General features: G+C 39.9%; 1 protein-coding gene across 1 annotated transcript in view; it reads right to left on the reverse strand.

Annotated features, from left to right (window-relative positions):
* kif6 (kinesin family member 6) overlaps positions 1 to 23,483 on the reverse strand; it is a 55,103-nt gene that overhangs the window by 15,516 nt on the left and 16,104 nt on the right. Inside the window, exons 10-13 of the mRNA XM_023394725.2 lie at positions 20,411 to 20,514; positions 18,663 to 18,768; positions 16,214 to 16,367; positions 9,345 to 9,542 (exon numbers count right to left, since the gene is read on the reverse strand). Of these exons, the coding sequence (XP_023250493.1) occupies positions 9,345 to 9,542; positions 16,214 to 16,367; positions 18,663 to 18,768; positions 20,411 to 20,514 (562 nt within the window). The remainder of the gene's footprint in view (positions 1 to 9,344; positions 9,543 to 16,213; positions 16,368 to 18,662; positions 18,769 to 20,410; positions 20,515 to 23,483) is intronic.

A 23,483-nucleotide genomic window follows, 5' to 3' on the forward strand; every position in this document is an offset into this window, starting at 1 on the left:
ATTCTATGATGGCATGATAAATTATAAATGTGCTTTTATCAGATCTGATCCATCATTATTACGGTATATAGTTTACAAAAAGGGAGCGGAGGGAGTAAATAAATGATGTAAAATCAAAAGTCCCAAACCCACAATTGTATGCAAAGTAATATGATATGCAACAAAGTGCTTAGGCCTTTTGGGGGACATTGGGATTGGGCTTAAATCCACTGGGAGAGGGGAAACAATGAGACACAAGTGCAACACATTAGTGTGGGGCAGACAATCATAGTGGTGGGAAACACACAAGGGCAAGAAGAGAATCTGGAACAAAGAGGAAAGTTGATGATATCAAAATAAAAGAGGAAGTGTATAAAAGACAAGACATAGCCAAAAAATGAAAACATGACATAAGAAGCAGGGCTGGACATGACAGCCCAATCTTTTGCACAGAACAGTATCAGCTGTGAAATAGGCCAGTTTTCTCCCAAGAGAGTACAAAATTGTATGTAGACACTGAATCGCATTGGTAGTTAACCATTCAGAACTGCTGCATGGTTCATATCTGTTTGTGTTGTTGTTTGTCACTTTTTATGTACTCAAAGAACATAATTGAAAAGTGGCTTTATGGTCATTGACTCAGAGAAGTTCACATTTGCATTTAGCTCCAGGAGATAAAGCAACCACAGATATATCTATCGATCTACCAAAGCTCTCTCTCAACCTGACAAATTCAATTTTCTGTAAAACAACTAACAGTGGAGATAAGAGTTTTATATTTTCAACAAACTAACATTTTTTCCTGGATGCAAGACTCCACTGGATTGTATATTACCTAATCTTATAACAGAATACAAAACAACATTGTTTTGCAAGAGATCCTGGCTATGGAAAACCTAAGACTTTACAAACATGTCCAATGAATTCCACTCTTGTTAAAATGAGACATTTGTGACAAAGCTGTTCTAACCAAAGACATACACAAGACAGTAACTCATGTGAGATTAATTGTAGGACAGTTAGGAATTTTGTTTCTTTATTTTTGGAAAGTCCTGATTGAAACCAGCAGGCATCTCACAGGCATATGTTGCAAGAGCCAACCTCAACAAATCAGCTTGAGGGTTTCTCCATTCGATTCTTGTAAAGAGCAACATTCCAGAAATATCTAAGAGTGATATGACATCATATTATGTTGTACTGAAATAATTTGTGGGGTAGTGAGATCACATGGACCTTAGGCCAACTTTCCTAATTCTTCTTTTCCGTGCTGACAAACCACAGAGGTTTTACAGGGGAGGTATGTGTTGTGAATATTGCTGCTGTTTCAACAAATTTTAGAAATGAAATACCAGCAAAGTGATGTATGACTGCACCACAACAGCAAGGCCAGTCTGTAACTGACTGACTGACTGACTGACTGCTGAAGTTACACCACTGGTCAGCCAGTTGAATGTTGGAATTCCCCACTGGCTGATGTTCTTTCAAAATGAATAGGTGCAAACAGTTTTTATTACATCATCTGGAGGTGTTTACAGACAATGTTGCCAACTTAGTGCTTTTGTTTTAGAGGCTTTTTTTTTTTTCAAACAAGACTTGGTCAAAATCTAGTATATGGCTGTCCACATATGATGAATGTGCAAATTGAGGACGTAGCTGAAAACTGTTGTGGAACAGCTGTAAACAACTGACATCGTCGTGTCGTATTTGCATTCTGCATAGTGTCAGCTGGTTATAGCTCTTTATCTACTTGATTCTGTCCTACTCTCTGGGCTAACATATACAGTATTTCAATACAGCCGAACTTCCAATAAAGTTCTTCTCATTCTCATTCTGTGTCAATTCATTTTGAAAAAGCAACAGCCAATGGGGAAACTCAGGTATCACTCAGTCACTCAGTCAGTCAGTCAGTCAGTCATGGACATGAATGCTTATAGGGCTGGCCCTGCTGTTGCGGTCCAGACAAAAAGCACCTAGTGACAAATTTAGCGACTTTTGTACTGTAGCTACTCTCAAAAGAAGATAGTTGCCAGTAACAGTGGCTTGGATGTGCCCGCTGTTTCACATGTAGTCTAAATGGGCCACATTGTCAGTCAGTTCTGTTGTCTGACAACAGAAACAGAGAAACATGTAAATGAGAACAGCTTTATTGGGAATTCAGCTGTATTAAAGTCCTGTATGTGAGCACAGAGAGGAGGAGAGCGTCAAACAGATAAAGAGCTGAAACCAGCTGACACTAGGCAGAATGCAAATACGATGAATATGTTTATAAGCGCATTACATCATCTAGCAACATTTAGTGACTTTTTGAGTAAGCTTCAGCAACTTTCCATTGAAAGCAGTTGTTTACAGCAGTTCCACAAGTTTTCAACTACCTACTACTATCCTCAATTTTGCACAGAGAGCATACATGGTCCAGCCATACATTAGGGTTTGACCTTGTCCTGTTAGAAAGAGAATAATGTCTGACACCACTGTAAACTGTATGCAGAAGAAGTTATAATGTCTTTGCTTAATAGACAGAGGAATATTTCTGGGTACATTGCATGTTCCCACTGTGGCCTCCTGTAGGGGACAGTAGTATTCAACTTACTAAGATGTCCCTGTGCTCAGTCTCAGGCTTCTGGTAAGCTGACAGAAATGTGTGGAGGGCCTGGTAGGATCATCAGCGGCTCATTACATGCTAGCAGGATTTACATTAAGATCTAACTCTCTGTAAGTCTCAAGTCCCCTTTCAGGACGTAGTCACTACCTGAATTACAACAGGAATACCTTGTCCATTCACAAGCCATTTATTTTACACTATAAAAACAATCTTAGAGAGCACAGAAAAAGACACTGTACATCTGTCCATGTAAAAGTAGACAATAAATTAACCTAAAACTCACAGAGGCATCTCAGACTCAGAGTAGTCTCTTTGCAATTTACGGTACACAAAGTAGAAATCCAGTAATATGAGGAAATCAAAATCTTGTACTGTGTGCAGACTGCTTCAACAGAGACAGTGGCCATCAGAAAAAAAACTCACTAATGCCCATGTTTTATTTTGTGTTTGCTAAGCTAAAAGCAGTATAGACAGATGCACTATGGAAAGAGTAGAGTCGATTATATGCCATTCAGTAAGCATGAATGGTTTCCATGGAAAGGTCATCATCATTACATTTACAGTTAATCTTCAGGGGAAAGCAATTACCCTCCCGTAACCATAGATGCTGTTGGCTACAACGGCAGACCCCTCAGTTTAAACCTGAATTAAAACATACATAAACATTCAGTGACCCACCGAGCATGAGGAAAAGATAAGTGTAGTGCATTTGTCTTGAATTAGGAACAATGATCTAATGCACATATAGTTTGGTTATGAGTCTCCAAGTGGGTCACAGAAAATCGGCACTCCAGATGTGAAACATATGATACATAATACAACATTGTGTACAAACTGTGTCAGCTTTGTGTTCCTAATATTTTGCCTATTCAATGTATTTAAGAGAAACTAAATATGTAATTGATTGTAATGGCCTCTTCCAAAAACTTGATGCCACGGTATGAACTGGTATTGTTTTAAAACAATCCCTGACACCAGGTGAGCTCCAGGATTCCACACTGTGAGTCAGAAACAAAGTGTGAGAAGTGTCTTCTCTGATCGTCTCTGATCTCTGGAACTGCTCAGTGTGTTTTTAAAAGCATTTACTCCCCAAAGTGCAGAGCGTCTCTGGACAACATCAAGATTTCCCTGCTGGTTAACAGCTGATAGGGTGGAAATGTGTCTGCTCACCGTGTTGGTTGCAAACAGAGCAGAAAGAGAAAGAAATTTCTCATGTATGAGTATGAGAAAAGTGGACAGACATTCCAGAATGGACATGTAACTGCTAGCAAATGACTGTGGGATCTGGGAACTTTTCTGAAGGCGTAGCAGGTTTTCCACAACAAATTGGACAATAATATACAGCACCAATATTGTTGGCAAAAGTTCCAAATTTAGTTATTGTATAGTCTGGTTTAAGAGTGATGTCATCTGTTAACACCATCTCTGTTCATGACTCAAAGCAATATTGAAACTAGCGAAGTTGATTATCTTACATTTTTCTCAAGAACTTACAGCATGACCTAGTAACAAAATCCCATCCAGTCATAATTACTTAGCGTTTGTCACTGTCATATTTGAGAAATTTCCAGTGCAGCACTCTCATCTTTAAACTCGGCCCCAACACAAACAACTTCACTACAATGCTCAAGTGTTTGCCTTACGTTTTTTGTATGTGGGAAAAGAATAGACAAAGTTGAACAATTAAAGTAATTGTGGCAAATGTGAGCACTCTTGAATGATTCAGTCACTTTGCGGGTCAATGAGTCACAATGTGTAAAAGCGGTGTAATGACACCCTTTCAAGCTTCACACTGAAAAGAAGTGTATTTAGTCTTGAACATTAGCTACTTGAAAAAAGCCCATTACAACACCAGCCTGTTTCCCACTATAGGCTGAAAGGAATGATCTCTGCTGTCAAACTTGAACCTTAAAATCTCTCTTAGACAAGCTTCTCTTTGATTGTCCATGCCCACACATGTAGATAATGACTTTACAATACTTCACAGATGCAATTGGTTAATTGAAAAACCTTTTAAAAACAATGTCATTTCTAAATTGCAGTTCTTTTCACTGAGTTGTTTTCTTAGTAGTTAACAGTTTCTGTGCTTGATACATTCTTTGATATCAATTCCAATAAATAATTATAGATTGACTGGATAGACTGGATGCGGGCTTTGAACGGAAGCCAGAGAAGTTGGATGAGGGTAGGGCTGATGTCCTTCCAGGGCTTGGTGTGGGTGAGAACCCTCGCAGCTGAGTTCTGGACATACTGGAGCCTGTGCAGGGCTTTGCTGGGAACCCCAAACAAGACTCCATTGCAGTAATCTAGATGGGTGGTGACAAAGGCGTGGATGAGGGTCTCTGCTACAGAGTCAGAGAGTGATGGCCGGAGTTGAGTGATGTTTTTGAGGTGGAAGAAAGCAGATTTGGTGATGGGCTTGACATGTGCCTGGAATGAGAGCAGTGAGTCCAGGATGACACCCAGGTTGCGGACTTCTGGGGATGGGGAGATGGAGCAGCCGTCAATCTCCAGAAGTAAATGTTGATCTCCAACCTTCCAGACTCATGCTCTCATGCTGAGAGCTCCAGGAGGATGAGGATGCTGATGTGGCCAGAGTCAGCAGCAATGAGAAAGTCATTAGTAATTTTGATGAGAGCGGTCTCTGTGCTGTGTGTGCTCTGAAGCCTGATTTAAAGGGGTTCATAGAGCTCATTGTTGGACAAGTGTTGATGGAGTTGGGCAGCGCCTGCTCTTTCCAGGATTTTACAGAGGAAAGGAAGGTTGGAGATCAGTCTGTAGTTGTTGAGGTCATCCGGGTCAAGACCTGGCTTCTTGAGTATGGAAGTGACTGAGGCAACTTTGAAGCTGGAGGGTACCAAACCAGATTCCAAGCAGGAGTTGATGATGTCCATCATGAGGGGGCACAGAGCAGGTAGACATGCCTTGACCAAAGCTGTGGGTATGGGGTCCAGAGAGCAGGCGGAGGCTTTGGCCTTGGAGACCAATTTGGTGACCTGAGGAGCATCCACGAGAGAGAAGGAGGAGAGGGAGCACTGGGGCAGACGAACAGCAGGGGGAGCAATGCCCTGAGGCTGACGTTGGTGTGGCCCTTTACACCATAGTAAAGGGCCTTTTAATTCTGTCAAGAGGAGATGTGAGGATAATTTGGAAGTTCAAATATTTGACCCCATTTTGACAAAGGTGTTGAAAAGAAATGACAATACATGTGATGATACAACTCAAAACAGTGCATCATCTCCACCTGACCATGTCTGTGTACTGGTATGAGACACAGGCAGGGAAATAAGATTAAAAAAATAAACAACTCTAGAAACCTATTTGAAGACAATTTGGCTGGCCACTGAGAAGCTGCTGTTATCAGGGCAGCTGGTTCTGAGGACAGAGATGACCAAACGGAGGTCCGGGTCAGTGTGGACTGAATGGACTGGATGCTACAGTTGTGTTTATGTACTGCCTACTTCTCCCCTTTAATGTGTATTCCCAGTAACACTCAAACTAACTGCCAAGTGACAATTCCTGAAACTTGAAGTGAAGTCCTGAGATTTATAAGATGATATATACTAGAATTATGTGCCGTAGCTCTTCACTTCAAACAGTTCATAAATGAAAGTGTGACAATGAATACTGACTAAAAATGAGGATGATCGCTCATATAAATGCTTATGGGCTACACAGACATGGTCTGTTAATCATGATGTAGACTTAGCAGTTATCATCCCTATGTCAAGATCAACTAAAGGTCTATTTTCCGCCAGGTCAACAGTTTTTTTTATTTGTAAGCTATTACAAATAATAACCTGTCACTCAATATGGGAGGGAGCAGCAATGAAAATGTCAGCGGTATTGCTGACTTTTTGGGTGTTCTTGCCAAAAGTAACTATGCAACGTTTATTCAGGGACTCAAGTATTATGGTCAGAGCCAGCAAGATTCTTCACAATGACTTGTGTTTGGGAGTCTGACAGAAATGACCTGTGTCCTCTCTGGATTATTTACATGTAATATTTCAATATTTGGATTTGGTATGAGTCTTAATCTATGTGGAGTACTTTCAGGAAATTGTACCAAATAAAACACTGTAGGTCATGTAGGCTTTTTCCACAAAGTAAACCTTCTTTTAAGATCATACATTATACTGCAGTGTTGATGTAATAATCAGTGAATATTTGCAAAGACTATATCTGAGTATAGCTAAAATACATAAAATGACATCGAGGCAGCTTTATCAAATGTTTATCACCACTGTCTGAGCTCCTGGTGTACGTGGTGGTAAAGCAAGTGCAAGTGGAGTCCATGGCGGGCATTACGTCCCATTAAATAAGAGAATGAAACAAAAAAGATCAATCGTAGGGCCAGGTGAAAACACATCCTCTAGTGGGATAAACGAGATGATTCTTCATCTGGGTCCTCATATTAGATCACATACCACTCTTGGAGACTAATACATATGGTGCATCATTTATCGGTGATTTTATAAACCGCAGCTTTATAGCCATCCATCACAGTGGACCTCATTGTCCCCTCGATGAATGACTGATTCGCTTCCTAATTCTGACTGGACCGAGTTCAAACATGTGTTTGTTTTTTAAGAGAATCTTCTTTCAGAGACCCTGCTTGCAATTACCCCTTCGCTGGCCTTATTACCACACTGGGCACCATTACACAAAAATGTCGAAGAGGATGAGGGAGCTGTGGTTAGCACAGACAGGAGCGGAGCACAGCCTCAGTTTGATGAGTTGCTGGCTCATACTGCTGTGCCTGATGGCTACGACCGAGCTTGTTATAAGGGCTCAGGTTTATCATCACACTTAAGGCTCCACTTAACCAAAATTAACAGGAAAAGCCAAATAAATGCCGCTACTGGCAAGGCAGCATATCTAAAAGGCTGATTGGAATGATTTTCAGCAACCACTACATTCCTGTGACATTTAAACCAAAGTTCATTTCTACAAAAGTTACAAGTAGACTGACCATCCAAGACAAGCTACTTACTCCACTATCTCTGGCTCTTCATTATCCTTTCTCTTCTGTGACGTTATTATCCAAACCTTTGGATGTGCAATGGCAAAACTACAAGGACATAACCTAACCATCTGCAACACTGTGATGACACTCAGTTCAAGACCACATGTAACTGGAACTATGAAAAACAGACCTCTCTTTAATTAGATCATATTTGCAATCGTCATGTTTCCATGTGTATATAAAAGACACATAAATATCCTCCAGCATGTTTACCTATATGAGATATATATTCTTGTATTAGTGTAAAAGAATATAAACAAATAAAGTATTTAACATTTTGGTTTGACGTGGAGATGCTGCCTCTACATGGAACTGACATTTTCTCAAATGTAGTGAATCCAGGTTTGTTATCCTCATCACATCTGAACAGTGTCTTTTGTGTTTACACTGCAGCATTCTTGGCCCCTGCTCCCTGCTTCATGTTCCAGTGAGTATTATAGGTTTTAAACTCAGCTTTTCATCAGCAACAAATTACAGGTTTAATATACTGTACTGTCTAATGTTGCTTTGCTGACATGACTACACTGGGCCACTTGAGTGACCTCCAAAGGAAACTCCTAAATACATGCAATCCCACTGATGACATTGTTTAGAAATAAGCCAGTCCGGGGGCTCTGGGACGTCGGACTGTCATGCAGAAAAATCCAGAAATAAAGGATTTGTCATACCCGACAGGCAACCTCAACAGGCACGCTGAAAATCAGCAGCTCTGGCCACAATGAGCTGCCCACATTCCAATCAGGAGAGATCACTCACTGTACTCTTAGCACCTAATTTATCACAAATTCATTGCTTCTTCCAGCACAGAATGACTGACTGTCAAGTTTAATAGAATCAGCATCTGTGAAATTTTTATTTTATTTATATAGTGCTTAATTAGTCCCCATGCGATGCTTCTGACCCATTCTTACTATAGCAGTGAGCAGTCTTAGTTTCTTCCTAAAATTTCCGTGTTTTGGGTTGGGAGGAAACCCTCACAAACACAGAGAGAACATACTAACTTCACAAAGAAAGGCCATAGCTGCCCGGGCAGGGTTCACACCTGGAACCCTCTGGCTGTGAGATAATCATCATCATCATAAAGGGTTTGGCACCCCAATTACAAACAATAACAGACAAAGAAAATTAAACGAAACACAGTATTTGACCAATCAGATTGTTACAGTTTTCTGGGCCCATGGTTTTGAGATATGTGTTTCAGATAATTCAGCCACCACCCCGAGAGGATAAAGGTCAGTGTTGTGTTGTTTGTGGAACTTACACTAAGGAAAAAAGACATCTAAAAAGAAATTCATTAGCAACATTGTTTTTACAGAAACAGTGTCCCTGTTAGTCTGGATAGTCCACATTGCTGTAGATAGCTTTCAATGGAACTACTTTTTTACTGAAACAAACAGCCCTAGTTGTTTGGGGATGGAGACAAAGACTGATATTTAAAAACCCAGGGGAAAAAAACAGGACTATCTACATGGCTAGTAGCATTAGTAAGTTGTAAGTTTAAGGAAATGTGTTTTTTGTAATTTGTGAGAACCAACCCTTTATTGCAGTGTCCTCAATATATGGCCATAACTTGCTTGGTGGTCGACGTCACAACTCAATTTGGACTCCATTTCGTTGGCTTGTGTTACACCTTATCCTTATCACATCACATTTGCAGGTTTTCAAAATTTGTTTAAATCTTTAAAATCCAAACTGTAACAATTTGCTTTGTAAAGAAAAGAAGAATAAAGTTTCTACCTCTTTTCATGTACTGCATAGCTCGTCCTCCATGGCTGGCTGAGATGGTGTCTGTGCTATTTTCGCTCAGCAGTGACATTGATGACAACCTCAAGGCATTCTGGGAGGCCAGACTCTGGCCATTGGTGGTGTTAGCAAACTGAGCAGCAGCATCCTGGGCCCTTTTCTTCTCCTTCTTCAACATCTTAACTAGGATACCTGCAGGCACTGAGTTAAGGACTCTACTTGTCTTTGCTTTGGACAAAAGTTCTGGAATCTCTTTCACTTAATTGCACATGGATATCAAAGGATCAATATCATGTTTAGATGTACGTGTGTGAATGTGACTACCTGAACACACTTTTCATGATAACATAGGTAACAACATACTACAGTATAAGAAGGCAAGACAGCCCAACAGCATCCACAGTGATTTCCTAAAGGGCAACAGGCTTCATTGTGGGCTTTTAATAATGGCAGCGTGCTGACATGTGCTCAGTGTCTGACCTTACAGGCTAGAGGAGATGTCATGGTCTGGGATGAATCAGTGGAGAGAGGAGGAGCCAGAGAGGCTCCACAGACCAGGCCAAGATTCCACAAAGTCTTCTCCCAGTGATGAGGCTGTGTGTGTTTGTCTACTAGAGTCCCAGTGTAGATGTGTGTGTGCGTCTGGTTGCACTTGTGCGTGTGTGACAGAGAGTAACTGAGTGGCTACGAGAGAAGGCTAAAAGGCAAAAACTGCTGCTCAGATCCTGTTCATACTTTTATTGCCATGACACGTTTCACTTCTCCATATGCAATGTCTCTATGCATTAGGACAATTTACTATAATCGTTTCCTCTGCTCCACATACTGTACTTGGCTTCCAACTCTACAGTAATATTCTGTGTTTGATCAACTGCCTTCTACTCAAACTGCTTTCAGCTGGCACTATTTCGTTCAGCACTTTCAAATTTGATTATCAAATTGACGCCTGGTTGCTATGCTTCAGCACACCACTTGTAGACTTGCAGAGTGACTTTTACTGTATAACCAACGCACTGCTGTTTCTACCACCGGTGAGAGAGGAGAAGAAGGTTTTTTTTTTGCAATCAGAACTGCTAACAGAGGGGAAATTGTACTTGTATGAAGTAGAATTGAATGGAAAAACGGTATAAAGAAAAACATGACCAAGACATTTAACAAAAAGCTGCCAAGACGGCTTTTAAGATGTCAACAAAAGTAAGAAATCAAGGCTTGTCACTGGTTAAAAGGTGAACGGACAAAAGCTTCGCTAAAGTTATTCCTATAATAAGTATGCTTGTGGAAAAAAAACCCTCCACTTTGATCGTCATATACATTACCTACATGAATAAAAGATTACAGTCTCATAAAATATTCATTCATCTCCTGCATCCTGTTTTTCCACTATAAACTGAAGTGTGTTTGATGGCCTAATCACAACCCATAATTTAGAGTCAACACATTAGTCTGCTCTTCAAGCATGAGTCTGTCATGAGATTTGCAGACATGTAGTTGTGGCCTAAGTGAAACTGTGGTGGTCAGCAGATAGTCTGGGATGCTCAAAGACAGAAAAGTCAGAATGTCATTATTTTGGATGATAAATGGACAGAGTTTTGAAGGAGCTGGAGAAGTTAATTTATATTCCTGTAAGCCAGTACAAAGGGGATGTCAGTGGGAACAATAACATGAAGGAACCAGTTCTCCAATTCCAATTTCCAAGGAAACCAACCATGCAGTCCTCATAACACTGCCAAAATCTTAACCCAACACATTTCCAAATGACCTATAGAGGCCAGGTTTTACAGAAAAATATGACTGTTTCTGTGGGTTCTATGTCATTGTTTCATACAAGCCATTACTTCAGACTGATGTCCACCAGGTTTTTCCATTACGGAGATCTCTGGCATCTGATATCTTCATTCATGCTGAATACAACCATAGACTTGTAGAATATGAAGAAAGATTTCTCTCGGGGGTTACATGTTAGATCTATGGGCTGCTTCACGTGCCACGCACTCAAAATGTTGTCAAACTCAGCTCGTGATGTCCATTCAATCTCTTCTTCTCATCTCTATTGTCACTCTCTGTTATACGGTTCAATGAAACAGACATACCAGCACATCAAGAAAGAGTCAGCTGGCAAAAATGCAATGACTGTCTCAGTGGTGCCACAAATTCCTCAGTGTAAGTAATAACAATTTTAAGGAAGAACTTTTTGTCCTCATAAGAGGCTGGATTAGAATGACAGTATAGAGGTGAGTTTTAGCAGTATAAGTTTCTTAAAAGTAGAAACTATTGGAGTGAAGCAACCAGTAGCAAATCCACTAAACACTATCTGTTTAGTTACTTAAAAGAATCTGAACCAGTCTCTCAATAGAGGACTTCTAGTCTCTGTTCATTACTACGTGTTTGCCCCTGGCCTGGGGACTAAGGATGTTGGCTGATCACTTAGTGCCAGTCTGACCATCTATTTTTTCCAACATTCAGGCTCAGAACAATAAATCTTGACAACCACAAACTCATCCTCCAAAAAAACAACAACACTGGTGACTTCAGGAAACACCCAATAGCAACATAATATATGTTTATGTTCAAGTGACAAAGTACTCAAGTGATAAACTACTCACCAAGTCCTTCTTGTTCATAAATCTTACCAAACCCTAACCTTAGAGGTGTAAGGTCATATAATGGTTTCATTTTAGCAACAGTGGTTTGTAACAGTTTTGGAACACACTGACAAATGATGTTGTCCCACTAATAGGGGAGTCAGAAAAGAAAATTACACTTGTTGGTTTTGGAGGACAGTTACAAACAACATATTTTGGAAGGCTTGTTGTAACTACGGTCCTGATTGTCATGTAAAGTGGTATGGATGGTCATCGTCCTCAGAAAATTTCATGAGACTCTGACCTTTTGTCTACTGTCACCATCAGGTCAAGATATCTTATCATTGACTGGCTGGATTAACATGAAGTCTGGAGTGTATTGGTGTCTTCTAGAGGTAGAATCCTATTGTTTCTGATGGCCCTGTGATCTCATACGGGCATATCTTGTTGTCAAATCTGGCACTTCATTAGGCTGAGCGTGTCAGCATGTAGGCCTACACACCTAACAGACCCTGACAAGACCATGTAATCAGTGACCTCTGGCCAGCACCAGCAGTGGGCTTTACTTAGGTCATTACAGAACATCTAATATTTTACTAAAACAGAATTGAACGAAAACCGAGGAATGAACTGCTTATAAAGCCCCAGTTTTGTAAATGCTTTCAAATTTGTATGCTCTATAGGCAGTTCCAAGGCAGTTGCATGGATAATGTGTGGAGCACATAGGTCTAAAGAACACTAGACTAAAGCCTGTTGTTCTGAAGACACCGAAGACATGCCAGTGCTTGTGTCAACAGAGCACCAGTAGGTTTACCACTGAAGTAATGTTCTGTATTTTACCAATATTTAAATAACTGGGTCAGGCTCTACTTCATATCATTCATATACTGATCACAGCCACAACATCTGCAAAAAGACTGGATTAAGCAGTTCCATTCAATCAGCAATCATTTGCATATATGCAAAAATTGTTTGCAGCTGGCAGCAAATCTAAACTATTGCCTGCATTAATGTTTGACAACTTGAAATTATGTGTTCACACAAAACCCAATCTGGATGAGCTACACAGCTGACTGAGGAAGTAAGAATCAAGAGACAGAAAACAGCAAACAGTGAAACCCTCCCACCCTGGCTTTGATTATAGCACTGGATGATTATAACAATATAATAGGGCCAGTAATGATGATTACTGGAGTTCTAGGATGTTGAGACATTTGAGTTTCTTCAGACCCAGAGATAGAAAAATTCCGCTTTCAAATGATGAAGTTCAAAAGAGGTTCAAGATATTGCATGTTGAAATGTTCAGGATAGAATTTGATTAACTATATTTACCATTTTTTTCAATAGGGACTAAAAAAATAATAGCACCACCCAAAGAAAGGTCCCTATCAATACTACTCTTACTACTATTTTCTGTTTTTTCTGCAGAAGAGGAGGAGACTGTGGTGTCTTTGAGCAAGACCTTTTATGGCATTTTTACTTAAGAATTTTGAGCAATAACATTTTGATATAAGAAGTCATACTAAACAATGGCCAATGTTGTTCAGGGAATTCAGAAAAATCTTGCCAGTGCAGAACAGACACTGTGAAATAACTTCTGCATCACTGTTACAGTTGTGACTTAGTGTTATGTTAATAAAACTAAAGTATAAGCTATTTTTTTAGTATCTATCTATCTATCTATCTATCTATCTATCTATCTATCTATCTATCTATCTATCTATCTATCTATGTTCTAGTTCAGGAGCTAAACTAAATAAATGGATGGCTTACTACTGTCAAGCCTCTTTATGGTATGGCATCCTAACACACAAACACAAACACAAACACAAACAAGGATATGCAATAAGATGTTCAAAATATTCCATTAACAGGTAGAGCAAGAACTAAAATAGTATAAGTTAAATGTTTGCAAATAAATTCCAAATCTTGTGCACTGCTGCATATCATAGCAACGCTTGTCAAAATAGACTGAACTAAAAAATATACTAATTTTACGTTGCATTACAAATGCATGTGCAATGTTTCTCCTTAAAGTCAGCAGTGTTGTTACTTCTCCCTGTTGCTCTATCATCATGTTAATGGTGGATGTGCCATCACCCCGGCAGAGTCAGCTAAGCAATACCAGGTGCCCCACTCCCATGAAGAGCCAACCATGCATGGGAACACACAGGAACAGCGGGTAGGGATAAGCTCTTTTGTTTGACAGGGGAACTCTCCCATTATTAACCCTGTGAGAAAGCATCAGTCTGGAAACCGTAGACCTGTTCAACACAAACCAAAGTATCTTGGTAAAGGTTTTGGATAGTTGAACATAGAAAGCATGGTGATTTAGCTAGTGGACACAAACATAAGTTCTAGAAATGGTCTGAATCTAGATAGTAATAGTGTTGCATGCTATAGACAGACCACCCTGACTGAGGGATTGACAGTTTAGGCTACATCAACTTTCTATACAAGCTTCACAATGAAAGAACATAAAAGCAATGTGGTCACCTGAGCATTACTTGATGAAATATGCGCTTTTAAACACACACTATAACAATTTTTGTCAATTACATTAGCATCATGTGAAAACCAGTATATGATATTTTGAGAGGGAAAATCTACAAGGAGAGGATTTCACATTACACACATATGATCCAAGAAATACTACGGTGAAATATCTGCATGATAATAGTCTATTTATTTTTGGAGAGCTGAGGTTTTTGTGGCGAAATAATCAAGGAGACGTCTCAATTTTCTGACTAATGTGCTGTGATCTAATGACAGGCCACAGCAAGAGGACTTGAAGGAAGAATAATCCCATAAATCCATTAGAAATATAATATTCAAATGTACATAATTATGATTAATAGTAATTATGATGAACTGTCTTTAGATAGAGATCTATCTGAACATACACACTAAAACAAGATTTCATGTTGGTTTTGATTACAAGATTACTTACATTTTATAATTCATATTTGGAAAACGCTGTGATCCAACCATGCAATAACACAGGCAGATTTACTTTAGGATAAAAGTGTGATTAACGTGTGAGCCTGTATGCGGACACAAATGTAAATTGAAGCCAAAGCCTATCTTACTGGATTTATTCTTGAAGATTTTTCCCAGTTTTGAATGCCAGTTCCATATACACAGCACTCCTTGTCTTTGCTAACTCCACTGCTCACCTGGGGAGGGTGTAGACTGCAGTGTATTTCATAGTGGTCATAGTGTCAGCTGCTTCTTTTAACCTTTACCTTTTAACATATATTCAGTTCCACCTTGCACTGTGCAGGCATTTTGGGGGTTCTGGTGCACTGACAGGGACATTAGTCTAGTCCATTCTTAAATTTACACAAACAAGCCTGAGGTACTGCTACAGTGATAGATAGGACCTTGTCTGAGCCACTTGTGCGCCCAATCTTAAATTGTATCGTTCACTATACACTGGACAATAGGATATTCAAACAAACGATGAACTGGTATAACAAATCAATGCTTCAAATGGAGGCAGAAAAAACACATAGTAACATTTTCACACAAGCACCCATCTCCGTCAACCTTTGGATGTTTGACCAATCACCTTATCAAAAAAGACATAACAGTATCGGCACTATAACCCTATCTGTGTTTTCTATGTATCTGCTATGTATATGTTGTACTGCTAATATTTGGTATCCCGCATAATGGCTAAGGACCCTGTAGCATTTTTTTTAGATGTGCATGCAAAGATGAGCACTTATAATTCTATGATATTGTAGGATGAGATTTTTGTAAAGATTTATTTTGTAAATTACCTTATTTTTTCACAGTTATTGAGAGAATTGGAATAACTGAAGTAATGGTAACTACAGTACAGAGACAGTGCATATATATTGTATGCTGTTCCTTAATTTAGACTGGAAATGACATAGTCCCCTGTTGTTGCATGTAATGTTAGTGATATGATGTAAGGCTGTCAATTCTTTCATCCTGCTAGACAAACAAAAACAGCAAATTTAGACGACCTGATCATCAATAACAGACTTATTCTATTCGTTAGACAAGTTATGAATCTAAAAACTGTAGAAAAAACACATATTTGGTTTGGAAAAATTGTGATGTAATGTAATGTGAATTACCTAGAAGTATATCATTTAATAAATCAGTACAGCAAAGCATGCAGACAGAGATTATCTCACATCTCACATACTGTCCAATTTGACCACTAGACTAAACATCTCAAAACTCAGCGTAGTCATGTGGTGTGTCATCAGAGTTAAGCAAAGTTGGCTGCGCCATGTCAAAGGATACTGATTTCATTATTACGCTGAGTCAGCATCTCCTTTAATTTGGTCACTTCTGATGCAATGTGGTGGCTCTCTTCAATTACTTCTTCTCTCGCTGTTGCTGCTGGTGACTCAGCAATACATTTGTTTCCACCACCTTGCTTGTCCAGAATCATTATCTGTACAAAAACCATTAAAGAAAGTTGCATTTAATCAAACCATGTATAAAGTCTTACATACACAGTTAAATGATCTAAAATCACAGTTCAATAAACTTATACAGGACAAAAGCAGCCTGCTCTCTACTACAGGTGGATTTGCTGTTTGCTGGAACAACATCTACAGTATAAACAACCATCTAATGTCATGAATGTAAAGAAGCTGGAAAATAAATTGCCGTACCATCCTGAAAAGTAATGCTCTTCTAAATTCTGTGATATTCCCTAAACATTAATTAAATTCCACTCTTTTCCCTGTCTGCAATATAAGTCCAAAATTTCAAAGATTTTCCAGCTTTAAAGACAGGTGGAAAACATGTTAAAGCAGTAGAGCTTTTTCCACATGGAGTAGATATAGCAGACATTTTGCGGGCATATATGGAGGCGCACTGAAGAAGATACTGGAGTTTGGGCTGACATTCTCCAGCTTTGAAAATAGCTTTTCTATTTCACGTCATCACTGCAGCGTGACAACATACATATGGAGCTAAATCACTGAGGTGACACTTCATATCGAAGCTGGCAGAGCTGAAAAATTAAGACTGCAGGCATGCACTCTGGTATTTGAATATCACCGTGAAACAAGGACAAGCAGAGAGCTGAGCGTGGAGGAGCTATCCTGCACCGAGAACAAAGAAGGAAATCAAATTTAAACCAGATCCAAATTCCTACAGAATCACCGGAGTGTGACTGGGGTGATGCTCAGAGGAATGTAAACTGAAAAGGAGATAGAGTTTGCGGATCATAACAAACTGAAGGAGAGATAAACAGACATTCAAGTGGGATCTGGAACTACTTCTAGTGGCTGCTCCAGCTCCAACCAAACCAAAGCCCAGGAACAGTGTGAGCATTGCAATGTTTTCCCTACGCTCATTTAGCAGCAGTGGGCCATCGGCTGCTGTTTGACAAACTATAACCAGTCTGACTTTCTCCAAAAACAAAACTGTATGAATTATTGTTTTCTCCCAACATTCTGCAAACAACATGCAATAGAAACAATTCTCCATGGCAGTGTCCATGACACACTGTCAGTGGATTAGGCACATAGCCAGAACAAAATTATGTCCAGACACCACCATTATAAAAAATGCAAACACAAACGATTCTTTGCTGACCAAGATCCCAATAATTAGCCATTCAATAAAATGTATACAGTGTTTACTATTTGGTTACATGAAAGCTTATCTACTAACTGATTCATAATGGATTAGTTCATCTTACGTTCAGCCTTTTATTTATGTTGGGCTACAATTAACTATAATCCTTCATTAGATTAATCTGTCATGTAAAAGAAATCTACTCATTAGTCAATAAATTACCAGAAAACAAGAAAACAGTGAAAAATGCTCATCACTGTCCCATGTACCAGAGCCCCTTGGGGACATCCTCAGGCGGTTTGTTTACTCTGACCAAGGCTGAGGCTTACTTTTCAAGCTGTTGTGCAAACTCTTCAGAGGATCCGGTTTAAATACACAAATCAACAGTTACATGTCAACATTACACCTTGCATCTAATTAGACGGTAAATAACTGCAAAACACCAAATGTCAAGACTTAATTCAGGACATGGGAAAAACAACGGCACTGGATGAAACAGCATCATTAGATCTTGAAATATTTTCATTTTCTAGGCAGGCTACAGAATAAGACATTGCAATATCTCTGAGATTTTGTCTAGACAAAAGTATGTTTTCATTAATTTCAATGAATAGTGTTACGCATGAGATTTCCAGATTTTATGCTTAGGCCAGAGGGTAAGCTCATGTTAATCATCAGCTTTTTCTGTAAAAGTAAGTTTTACATTGCAGTCTGATGACACAGTAATCATCTTCAGTTGTGTTAACCACATTAAAAAAAAGAAAGAACACTTTAGTTAATTCAAAAGTAAAGCATCTCTCAGGAAAGGACAGTAGGGGGAGCTATTTAGAAGAAGTGATTGGTCATCTGGTCACAGCTGAGCTGATGGATGATGGGGAATGTGTGGAAGAGATTAGGTTTGCCACCTCTATTATAAAATTTGCTCATTAACTTCTGGTCAGGCACTCTCACAGTAAATAAATGAATATTTTTAATTAGCTAGCAGAGCACCCTGAACTGAAAATATATCTTGCTGTCACACTAGCATGCTGGGTCTTATTATGGAAAGTAGAATAAAAGTACAAATATTTTGGAATAATGCCAAGATAGAGAATAGATGCAGATAGAGAGTTATACATTTTGTCTGAATACTGTACATGAAGAGACAACTGAATATTACCTTCAGCAGGGAGAAACAGTACTGGATTTTTCTCATATCTGGTCCCAGTGACAGTGTCACACCTGGATCAGGGTCATCCAGAAAGGCCTTGAGCAGCTCTTCTAACCTAAACACACAGACACAGACACAGAGACAAACACACACACACACACACACACACACACACACACACACACACACACACACACACACACACACACACACACACACACACACACACACTGCGCCATAACCTAACAAAGCTTAAACAAATTCCGCATTCCATGTTACAATCTTTCTCCATCACACTTAGCACAGGCTCAACAGGCACTCAAACAGTTAAGATCTATATTTGAGGAGTGCTTCTAATGTTTAAAATGTGGGTCTGGTCAAAGAAAACTATTTACTTAAATGTGTGTTCCAGCTCCACTGGGCCAGCCTGTTGATAAACTATCACTAGATGATAGTCCAAACATTGGTTCTTCTCGCTCTGGAACCAGCCACTGGAAAAGACCAGGAGGCAACTGTCCAGACGGATCCAATGTAGGCACAACAACGTGCGGTTTTTATTTTCCGCTGTAACGTGTCTAGCATAGAAACACGCTAGGTTTACATGACAAAGGACTTAAAACAAACGTAGCGGTCTCCTTTCAGGCCCGTAAAACAAGTTGGATTCTGGAGAATGCCCTTCGATGCCATGTATAATATTTTGTAGGAGAAAAAATATCATCTTTCAAATGCCAGAATCTGTTAGTTTCCAAATAGTTTTTCCATGGTTTGAAGCAACATGTTATGTAGCAAATCTAGCAAACAAATACAGTATTTAGAAAAACACTTGAATTGACTTGTATGGAAATGGATTGATACAGCACTGAGAGCAGCAGAGTAGACTCGGTGTAATGTGGATGCCTGAGGATATATGTGCATTTGGAAATGCAGCAACAAGTAAACCAGGATATGTGCAATCATTCAGTTATTGGGATGAGTCAAGGCATAAACTGGAGAGGAAACAGTAACAAAAAAATCAGCATGTCCAGTGAATGTGGTCACAACAGACATCATTAAAGGTTCCCTCTGTGAGTTTGACCACAAACAGGGGAAATCGAGGATAATCACCCGGGTAGAGAGGAAATAATAAAAAGGCGGACTGAGGGGGCCAAGGCGCGGTAAATACATCAGCACTGGCTGTGCCAAGTCCTCAGGGGAACCTCTGGGCTGAACTCTGGCCCTGCTTGACAGGGTCCCTCTGCCATTTGAGCATAAGAGCGGAAATAAAGCAGTCCTGGCTGAAGCACAGCCCTGGGAAACTCCTTTAGATCTGGTTAAGCCTCAGTGAATCAGGCTTCGACTCAGCATCAATGCATAGCCAACAGCATAAGTTATGTAGGCACTTTCGGCAAAAGCCAAATACTTATAAATCATGAAATATATTTGCTCAAGAATCTCTGAGTCCAAAAAAAGATTGTCTGCGCTCTTCCTGGGTCTGAGGCATGCTTTAAACATCCTAGAAGGCAGACGGGGTCAACGCAGCACCATACACGTCTGCACTGTCCTGAGATGACTGGCCCTCTGAGGTCACATCATGACACACAAATACTCACACATACATACCACCTTCCTCTGTTCCTCTAGAACATTCTGATTTAATTCAAGACTTTGAGCAAATTTGTTACCGCCCCTTATCTTTCATCTGTAAATCTGGAGATAACATCATAGACCATATAATGGTCTATGAGGGATGAAGGATGAGGGAAAAGGAGATGACGTACCTCTGAATCTCCTCCACGGTAAGCTGGTCTTCTCTCTGCTCTCCTGTCACCATGGCCAGCTCTTCCTTCAGAGACGCGATCTCCCTTTTCAGACGTGCTATTAGCTGAAATACACAAAAAGTATTGCACTTACACATAATATAAAAATGCACACATACAAAACAAAGACACACAGTCACACACATGCACATGCAGATAGACACTATATTGCACCTGTTGATGAATAGGACAGTCCTTCTGAAAATGATCTTGTGGCTTATCTTGCTGAGGGCAAACTTAAGTGATTCCAGGCAGCTGGAAGCTCCAATGAGAAAATGCAGGAAGCAAAACATAAAATAGTTTTAAACAGCTACACTGGCAAAAAAAAAGGACACATAAAACCTTTTGATGCTGTCTCTCCACACATGTTAGGTTAAGGGAGCCAACAGGCTGGTTGCTGTTTGTAACCACTGTACGGGTCTAGTTACTGTATCTCACCAAGCCCAGACACAGATTCTTCAGTACTTAGACAAACATCTTTGCTGCAAGTAACAACAGTAACAGCAAGAGCATCTTACGTCAAAAATCCTGATCAGGAGAAGCTGTTTTTATAAACAGCCTAAAGCATCATTCCACTGAATACTGACAGCAATACATTTTTTTGTGTGCTCAGATATTGCATCCTGCACCTGGTGAACACAGGAAAGCTCTAGAGCGCCATTTTGATAAAAGAGAATATATGACAAGAAGCTATTTGATGCATGAAAGCAGAATCCACCAAAAACAAGTGTGTCCATTCTTGGCCATGATTACATATAACCTATATAATAATCAACGACAATAATCCATACCTACAGAGGTCTGGCTACCTAGCCCCTAATAAATTTAGTGCCATCACATGTATGCAGGACAGCCATAAAGAATGGATTCTGACAATAATAGCTCTTATCAGACAGAGCCATCAGAGACTGATGAATTGATTAATTCAATGCATAACTTGCTGATGGTAATCATACTATTCGTGTAAAACACCAAACAAACCCTTTGTTTTCTGCTTCACTAACAGTGCATTTAATATTTAATTCTTTGTTGTTCGTGCAACAGGCCTGTTAAGTGGGATTAAATGCTACACCTGGAGCAAGAGGTTAGAGGTCAGCCCAGTTGACATGCAACCTTATTTTGATGTTAAGCAGTTAGTAGTAGTGTGCCATAATTGAACAACCCCTACAGACTGATTAGCCTAATTAAAAGCTTCAGCTTGACTTCTCTGCAGGTAGTTGTACGAGATATTAACTGGGCATTTACTCATTTGCCACATCCCTATAAAAAAGGGAACTGGTCCAAGAAAGGAATACATTTCATCTAAATAGAGATGTGCAATTACATGTTAATGGTAGGGGAAACAAGCCAACACCAAAATCAATGGATTGTGTGGTTATTGAGAAGAAGCCAGACCAGTTGTAATAAAAAATCTGCACAAATCGTACCACAAAACACTACCACACACCACACTAAACCGCCTAAAAAAAACAAGTGGCAATTGTTCTTTTTTCTCACATGATCCACTTCTTTCTTCAGTATAAATCGCACTTAACTATAGCCACTGAATTTGACCACATTGCAAAATACTAGAGCAGACTGAAAGACTAGAACCATCTCAGGGGGAAAGAGCAAATACAACAGAAAATGGTGACTGTGTGCTAGAGTGACACACACATAGGGTCACAGTCTGACACAAAGTTGCTAGGGAGACAAAGGTCAGTGAAAACTAAATCAAAGTCAAAGGTCAGACGAAGTGATCTAAGTTCGGAAAGCACTGCCACTTCTAGCAGACAAATGGAAAGACAAAACCAGTCAGACAGTCAGGCACTGTCAAGTCGAGATGCTCTTGAGAAGAAACAGACCTGCAGAGTGGTTTTGGGTTGGTGCCACTTAACTTAACTAAAATTTCACCCCTAATCCACCCCATATCATATTTTCTAACATTGAATATCATAGCTGACCATCCCTCACCAGAGCCACTCCCTGTATCTCCTTTTTGGAACCCGTGGTCTGATGTAACTCTCCCAGCTGCATCCTCAAACGCTGACCACCAGTTGTTGGTCAGCAGAATGGTGCAGTCTATTTCAGAGCGCCAAGCCCAGACTGGTACCACAGCACCACAACAGACTTGCACACACTCTGAATAAAAACTGACTCAGGACATGTGACTGATGATGTCAGCACATCACATGGAAACCCATGTCAGTGCAACATGCAGATTGCTATGGTGATGGAAAAGCAGCACTGCGCGTCTGTCTGTGTTTACTATAAACATGTTACATAATTAACTTTGAAACATTAAACTAACTCGTACAGTCTTTCCTTTAAATTATCTCTCTTTTTCTTGAAAGCATACCATCCATTCTGTGCTGAAAACCACCCACAGTAAACTGTAAGCACCGCAGTATAACCACAGATTACACCTCAAATGTGCATGTATTCTGACGAACGGCCTGTTATTATGTGACCTCTTTTTATGAAAGAACAGGAAGCATAGTGTCCCACTACACCTTAACACATCGCCTGTGTTCCATGCATGGCAACATTTACTCATTGTAGAGGAAAGCAAAGAACACTGTTCTGCACTGCACTGCTCCACTACACTTACAAACTCCCCTCTGTCTTAACAAATGGCAGCCACTTAGATGAGGCATATGAAGGACCGAGGGAGTGCAACCACCCATAGGAATGTTTACACCCGCTTGCCGAACATGTCTCTCTGGTGGGCTTAAAGCAGGTCGCAGACTGACTCACAGCTATGCGCTAATCAGACCTGTCTTCTTAAGCAACATGTTGTGTGTATCTTTAAGTGTAGGGAGGGACCAGGTTCAGAAGGGTCACTCAGCCTCCTATTAGCCTCCGCTTAACTGCATAACAACACCCTCAGATCAACTTATTTGACCCTTTAAGAATTACAGAGAGAAGTTTGATGGCAGTTCGGCTGACCTCAAACCAAGCACTCCTGCAAAAAAATGCTCAAGTTGACACACTTTAAATAAAAGCTACTGTGTCTTGGAAGATACAGTTACTATTGACAGTCTCCTCTGGCAAC

This window comes from Seriola lalandi, unplaced genomic scaffold, assembly GCF_002814215.2.
Source record: "Seriola lalandi dorsalis isolate HSWRI2012SDOR001 ecotype SW California unplaced genomic scaffold, Sedor1 jcf7180002054953, whole genome shotgun sequence".
NCBI lineage: Eukaryota > Metazoa > Chordata > Actinopteri > Carangiformes > Carangidae > Seriola > Seriola lalandi.